The 8,321-nt window shown below is 35.2% G+C and overlaps 1 protein-coding gene across 3 annotated transcripts in view; it reads right to left on the bottom strand.

Moving 5' to 3' along the window:
* The window catches only part of LOC117101044 (brefeldin A-inhibited guanine nucleotide-exchange protein 3-like), a 52,186-nt gene extending 44,749 nt beyond the window's left edge, over positions 1-7,437 (bottom strand). For all 3 annotated transcript variants that reach the window (XM_033240942.1, XM_033241081.1, XM_033241018.1), the window contains exons 1-4: positions 6,794-7,437; positions 5,134-5,261; positions 3,350-3,484; positions 1,603-1,671 (exon numbers count right to left, since the gene is read on the bottom strand). In XM_033240942.1, the coding sequence (XP_033096833.1) occupies positions 1,603-1,671; positions 3,350-3,484; positions 5,134-5,261; positions 6,794-6,872 (411 nt within the window). In that variant the 5' untranslated portion in view covers positions 6,873-7,437. The remainder of the gene's footprint in view (positions 1-1,602; positions 1,672-3,349; positions 3,485-5,133; positions 5,262-6,793) is intronic.
* Positions 7,438-8,321: the final 884 nt, after the last annotated feature.

Raw genomic sequence — 8,321 nt, 5'->3', positions numbered from 1 at the left:
TATTATTATTATTATTATAGGTGTAATTTTGCCCTACCTGACGTGGAAATGTACCGAATACTCAGTACATTTGAAAACATTTCCACGTCAGGTAGGTCAAAATTACACCTATACATGTTTCTCCTGACACAAATCCAGTTATTGTCTATTATTCCATCACGACAATAACAATTACTATTATTATTATTATTATTATTATTATTAATATTATTATTGTATTAGAGTATCATTCTCTGCCTCTAGTCATTGTCATCATAATCATCATCATAATTATCAACATCATTTCTTATCCCCTATAAACAACTCCCTGCTTATCCATACTTTACAATCCATTTTATTATTTTTAAAAAAAAAGTAATAATTCAAGTCACATGTTATTTGATTTTTGTCATTATTATCAAATATAATAATATAAATCCTTATTATGAGTACTCAAACATTAAATATTCCAGAATGCATTGCCATCACCATCACTACCTATTAATTTATTATTACTTATTGAAGGTGAACCATTCAGTAACAGCTGATCAGTTGGTTAGCTCCCAACATTTACTAATTATAGATCACAGAACACATCTTGTCAACAAGTCTAAAGAAATTACTTTTAAAATAGAATGCTCAACACAGGGTCGTTGACACAAGCTTAGCAACCAGCATGTCCTATTTTATAAGGCATTCATCATCACTGAGTAGTTATAAAGTAGCTCATTAAATATCATATGGCATTATAAGTGTATGTATTGATTGAAACATAAAACTTCTACTAATTGTAGCCCAAATTCATATTGGTTTTCCAACAAACAATACCTTAAATATTATGAAAAAAAAAAAAATCTGTTCAATGCTAGGAAAATTATTATGCAAGTTTTTGCAACATTTTGTATTAAAGTAACTGTGAATTTTACAATTTGTTTAACCTTATGTTTCATGAAAATTGATCTGAAATGATCCTATTGGCCTATGACATGTTATTCTACCAGTTATACGACAGACTTGATATACTAGTGAATCGCCTGCCCAGTGACAGCACCATCAGGAAGGGGGTGGGTGAGGGTCAGGAAAGGCAAACATGAACCCCTTTTGTCCGACGCCACTTGGGGTCATTTGAATAAAAATATTAATTTGCATATCCATTGGGATTATAATTCCTAATATTGTGGTGCCCTCATGAGGAAAAAATGAGGCTGATTGATTAATAGTTGATCGATTAATACAGTAGATCTTTTTTAGATCTACTACCTCCGTTATACTGCCCTCATCGGAGCTTTCAAGATTAAGAGAACTTGTTACCCTCATAAAACATAAAATTTCTCCATGGTATTATTATACCATTATTATATATTTCACGAACCTAACCAGAAGCCTTGGGTCATCATAACCTTCTTTTTCTTATCTGTCAGATTTGTTTGACACTCTGATGCAATTTTTGGAGCCACCACTAATGTTCAACACCAGATCAAGTTACACACATCAAAATTCATTACATCTGTGGAACGATTCATTATAATAAACAATGACAAAATTATAGCATTGGTAAATACATTCACAATGTGTATACACCATTCGTTCTGTTCTGTCCCTTCTATTCAAGTAATTACTTACCTCAATTAAAGCGTTGACATATGCACTGTGCAAAGGACACGCATCTGATGAACTCAGCGTCACAAGAAACTAAGACAGAAAAAAAAGAATGCACGATTCAATACAGAATATTTTGAGAAAAAAATAATTATAAATATTTGCCAGTCCGCGCCGGTCTGGTATGACCTGTACTAGCTTTTGGTGACCGAGACAGAGTGTAAATTTACTAGCTTCGATAAACACATAAACACAGAATGTGTGGAAGCAACTGAAAAATATCAAAAAAGAAAAAGAGATTCACAAAAACAGCATTTTTAATTAACCGATAAAAGACAGACAGAACAACCCAAAGAGACTGCCAAAATTCAAAATAAGGCTAACTCCGGTTCAGCAGTTATCCATTAGAAATACTAAATAGGTTAGATACTGTACAATTAATATAAATACAATACAAGAGTTGAATTGCAAATATATTCATTATACAGTACACATATTATTATGAAGAAGCACAAATACTGTAAATTGGTAGATGATTAAACTTACATAAATTGGTGATCTTCATTTAAATTCTGTCAGCTGATGAGAGTGTTATTAATCTCATCATCAAATAGTATACATGTGTGAGGAAAAGGTTTGGCAGGAAGCCTTGTAGAAACACAATACTGAACAATACATTGGGATATTATTAAAGGTACTGTGTGACAATTTTATATCCATCCAATTTGAAATAAATAGAACATCTCCATGGTAATGTATTTTTATTGGGTAAATGAGCTAATATTAACCAATTTTGATGTTTGCAATGTATGGAGGTTTAATTAGCTTTAACGGACACTGACAATGTAAATTACAAAGAAACATGAGAATGTAATATCATAGGACACAAACAGATCAAATAGAACAATCTTGAAAATGAAGCTCTGTATCTAATTCATATTTGTTTCCATTTCACTTATAAACTTCATTCAATATTTAATATTAAACTCTTATTATATTTTACAATAAAAAAAATATATTTTAAAAAGCAACCTAGCAACTAAACAACAACAGAAAATAAATATTAAAAAATAAATAAAAGAAAAAAAATGAACCAACAAGAATAGTTGTTCTTTTTTTAAGTGTATCTGTCTTGGTTCCTAATACATAATAGTATTAACTCTTATTCTACCCTAATTCAAGTTTAATTGAATGTACAGTAGGCCTACAAAAATATTTAATATTCTCATCCATCAAACAACTGATTGAGTGAATATACTTTATGCAGTGTAAGTGATAATGACCTATAGTTTTAGATTTTTAATTATTAAATTTATTGCAAGCCCTGTTTGTACTATCAAGCTTCATTTGGTATGAAACTTGATATGAAGGTAAAGGTAAAGGTAGGAGAATAACCCATAAACTGGCAGCGTCATTGTGCTGAATTGCATGGGCATTGTCTGTGACTACCTAGGAACCGTAAAGAGGCGCTTCATGGTAGATACATGGTCACATCATTCCAAAACGACAGTGGCTGAAATGAACCATAACACTGGAGTAACCCCCTACTCTTCTGATAGATGCAATGAGTTCTTTAAAGTGCACACGAGCCAGATGTATACACTGGACCTCCATTTTAAGTCCTTATCCAAGAAGACTTGGTTCTACCAACTTAACCATGGGTGAGGAGCAGCTGGAACCAGCGCCGATGTTAAGGCTGTAGTTAGCGGCGCCCCTACTTTACCGCTCGGCCACACTACTTGCAAAATATATGAAATCAATTATATTATACCTTCATGACGTCCACTTGAGTTTCCTCATTGAGGGATGGAGTGCCCGATAAAGACCATAGAACTTGCATGAACACTGTCTGCTCCAATTCTTCAGTTGCTTCATCTGATTTGAAGGTTTCCTCCTCTACAACTTTCTGTCTCAACAAAAAAAAAATTTAGGTCAATAATTATAGTTTGAAAACAACTGTATAACATGTTTTAAAATTATGTTTAGTCTTTGAGGTGATCAGGCCTAGGCCTAGAGATACTGTATGCTGTTCTAGTAAAGACACTAGGGGCTTGCCCGGAGCTGCGGTCTGTCTCTCGGGCAATATAACACAATGAAGCTAGTATTATTAGGCAACTTAGAAGACTACATACATCCTTTTTTACGCTTCTACTCTGAATAGACCTGATTTTGTATGTATACATACTACTCTATCTACGAATACACAGCATTATGTCAACTACATAGTATTAGAATATTTAAGCTTGTATCGTCGCAGTGCAAATTATGGAAGAAAACACGGATTCAAAAATATTGATTAAAAAACAGTAAACAACAACAAACAATCATTAACAATACACAATTTACAAAAATGTGCTCGTATAGACATAGCTCGTCTTAACGACGTAGCTCAAAAACTACAGTAAGCAACACTTATTAGCTATTTCATTATGGTTGGGATTAATAACTTTGCCACATGCATTTAATATTCAATTTCCTAGTTATGATAGTCATTCAATAATGTATGTATCAAAAACAAGTATCATCCTCTTCATATTGTTTTTCAGGGTTGGAAGAGAAGTCATTTGATTTGGAAAAACACCAGAACATGTGCAGATGCACCTTATAATAACAGTAACACTATATTTATCAGCCTCCCTAAGGCAGGTAAAGATATACAAGGAGTCTGGCCATAGTGAAATCTCTTTAATATCCAGATTTCGAACTGTAAAATTGCTTTCACATGTAGCGGCCCTGGTTTGTAAGCCTTGTTTCCCTAAAATCGCTACACTGTCGCTACAGTGTCTTCAGTGCAATCGTTGTACTGCAAGGCTCCTCGATTCAACCGACCAATCAGCATCACCAAAAGCTGTCAGCAATAGCATGTAGTGATTGTATAGAACCCAAGCTTAAGAACCTAAACTACTATCTCCAGTTACATTCATCTATCGCTAAACAAAGAGTATCCTCAATAATTGTAAGATTTTAAAGGAAGGGTTTTAAAATCCCTTTCTTGAAAATGCCTTTGTATTGGGTCTAGATATTTTGCTGTAGGGGTCTCATGTGGTATTGTACACTACAGTACGTACGAGAAAAGCAGACATCAATTTATTTCATTTCATTTCTTTAGGCATGAGCGCTAATCACTACCCTATGTGGCATATCCATTAAACGACAGGGGACTGAATGGACTACAAAAGCACCGGGAAAACTCTGCACTCTTTTCAAAGGATGTACTGGGTTCTTTAAAGTGCACACGAGCCAAATGCGTAATCTGTGCCTACGGTTTAAAGTCCTTATCTGAGAAGACTTGTTCCACCACCGGAACCATTGGCAAATGAGCCGTTTGAACTAGCGGCGATATTATAGCTGAAGCTTAAGGTGCCCCTGACTTAACCGCTCGGCCAATCAACTCGCCAATTTAACCACTGGATAAAATATTTATATTTCTCCAAGATTTAACCAATAACTCCCTGATAACAAAGATAAATACAGACAAATCTAATCGATTAATAATAGAACTTTCCAACAACATACAAAATACAACAAGCTTTTATATCAATTACAATATTTTACCTGAATCCCGTCCAATGCCAGTGTGGTCAATTTGGAATTTTTTGATTCCAATGCCAACTTTAGAGGTATAAGACATATCATTCGTAATTTATATTTTTCACTTGTACTTCCCTGAGCTTCCAATGTATCTAAAAAATAAACAGAAAAACAATCAATTACAGTTAAATTTCATGGTAAACTTATTTGTTGAAATGATAAAATGATTATTAGACAACAACTTTCTTTACTGTACATAAAACCAGTACAGTATATACTCGCATATAAGGTGATCCAGATATAAGACGACACCCAATTTTTGGACAATTTTTTTGTATGCTGGGCGTATAAGACGTACAGTATGTCGTATGTATCGGACGTTTTCCATCATAATTTGCTATTTTAAGCCTCGTCCTATACGCGAGTATATACGGTATGCTTAATTTTTTAGCGTAAGCATCGTCAGAATGCGAGTTGGTTGTGTCTACTTTCTTCAGTCCAGTTGTTTTGAAATAGTTTGTCAATTCATTACCACAAACTGTCAGTCAAATATAATATAATTCTGCCATGTAAAAAGTTAGTCTAATTACTAAACAGTATAAAAGATGAGCTGGTATACTTGACACTGGACAGTACAGTCCAACATAAATTAGCTCTCCACTCCTCTTTTAGCAGTGGTGACCCCAGTGGGGAGAGGGGAAAGCTGGCCACCACCATCTGCCCAAAACATCCTACCTGCATAGGGAAACTGTGCCATTTTTGGCAGATTATGCCACTTTTGTGAGAACTGTGTCACTTGCTTTTTGACAAATGTTTGAATGGCAAACACAAAATGAGCACTTACAATTTTTAAAAAGCAAGATAAAAATCACACTGAATCTCTTCCACAATAAAATCATAATCTTTAACCTTGTAGTACCAAAGACAAGTGTAAGGTGCTAAACATATCAAATTACATAGTTAATGCCCCGTCTCTGCCCGCAAAACATTGATAAGGGATCGAAAAATCACATCCTGGGCCACCCTTGTCTTGGTAATGGAACGTCAAAAGAGGAGCAGAAAAAAATGTGATGTTTTGCATCTAAAGGTGAAGTGGGAGGAATTGATGATAAAGGCCTCTACCTTACCTCTCAGGCACTCGACTCGCCTTGGGGGTGGGGGCAACTGTGCTTGTTTTGAGAGAGTGTGTAACCCTGCGTACCCCTACTGTAGGGGTACGCAGTGCGTACCCCTACTGTAGGGGTACGCAGTACTGTCAGTATACTGTAGTATAATGGTATTATACTTTTCTTGGGTTATCGCCAGCCCAAAATTCTACAGAGATGCGTCCCACATAATGTCCTGTTTTTTTAGATATTTGTGTCCTGCTTGAACATTCGGATAAATTGGAATGTTTTGTATCATTTAAATCTGTTCCTTGCCGTGCAACCTCCACAGTATAGCACAGGTATGCATACTCCTGGGTGGGTGGAGTGACAACAAAGGATAGCCGAAATTGCCTTTCAGTACCTAAGGTAGGAAGGACAATCTGAGCAAAATATGCATGAAATCCCCAAACCAACGCTGCACCAACCATTTCCACAATATGGGTGAAGATTCTATATAAACACATTCACTCAATCAAAATGTTCCTTAATACAGTATTATTTTCATTCAATATCAACAAAATATTAAATTGACTTACCACAAGCACTGTTGCAGGCACTCCTAACTGCTTTATTTTTTGATGCTGAAGCAATTATATGTGTAAATATATCCTCCATAATGCTGTCTGGTAATTCCACTGAACAATTTGCAAAAACAATATATCAACACATTCAACGAATTCCAAAATAAAACAAACACAGTCTCAAGGGGGACAGGCACAGAATTTCCTAATTAATGTCAGAATTATTGCTGAATTCTGAGCAACGCATCAACATAATTGACCATCAGACATAGCAAGTAAAATAAATTGAATGTTAATTGTTAGTGGCATCAATGAAAATCCTAGGCCCTATCTAGGCTTGCCAGCGTTCTTTGTTGACGTAGGGCACCGGCCACGACAGCAGATCAGATGACTTCACACGTAAACAGGACTCGCTCGTTCTCCGAGGCCTACACTTCAAAACATAATAAATGGCACAACTGCATGCTACAATCTATTAAAATGTTCTTAATTTTACATTATGGTTGCTACCATATGCTAGGCTAACCTTATTCTTCATACAATCCTGGAAATTAATCCTGAACAAAGATGGATTAACCCCTCTGTCTGCAGACCTACGGAACAGTCTTCATCATTCCGTTCACTTCATCCTCTTTAGATATCGCACTAAAACAGATATCCAATGGGAGATCGTTGTTCATTGTGTATTGATAATGAATCGATTGATAATCAGCGAGGATTAATCAAAATCGATAGATAGATGTAAATGGGTAACACTATAGTTGAAAATAAAGTACTTAAAATGATTTAATTAAAATGGTTCATCGGGCCTCAATTGCTTAAATTCTAATGAAATAATAAGGCTTAAATTTCTAAAAAAGAATACAGTATTATATAAATTTAGTTTTAGATAGAGGGCAGCAAACATAGCAGACCTATATCCACAGATATCGGGCTGAGAAAAATCACCTATTCAAGATTCAAGAACTTACAATACGATACGATTTATCTCCTTAAATAATCAATAAAATATCATTAACACACCACGATGAAATAATAAATAAATGAGATACGAATGGAGGAGATACAACGGAAAGTAAATAACCTGTGTAAAACATTGAACCACCTTACATTTGGCACACATATGTAAGCAAATTTAGAACAAGAATAAATACTCACCGTCCCCAATTGGCGTAACGCTTTGGTCGGGGCCCCTGGCGAGTTCTGAGAAACCGGGGCCCTTTTTGGGGATCTCGGTTGCCAATCGTGTGGTTTTAATTTATTTTTTTGCCATTGTGTTTTAAACGACGAAAATGATATGTCATCAGTGACGAATACAGAAATTTGAAATAGAGGGGTGGGGGCCTATTTCACAGATGAAAGGTCTAAACCACCTCAGCCCCACCATGGTTGGGGCTGAGCTATGAGTTGTAAACATGCTAGAAGCAATATAATTTATTAAATCACAAATATTCAAACACTCCTGTGTTCTATTGCTTCTACTATGTTTACAACTCATAGCTGTTTGTTATTGCTGTCTTTATTGTATTTATCGAAGCAAACG

Source organism: Anneissia japonica, unplaced genomic scaffold (genome assembly GCF_011630105.1).
Source record: "Anneissia japonica isolate Jap-2015-1 unplaced genomic scaffold, ASM1163010v1 scaffold483_len1788099_cov177, whole genome shotgun sequence".
NCBI classification, from domain to species: domain Eukaryota; kingdom Metazoa; phylum Echinodermata; class Crinoidea; order Comatulida; family Comatulidae; genus Anneissia; species Anneissia japonica.
This window is presented reverse-complemented; position numbering and strand designations above follow the sequence as displayed.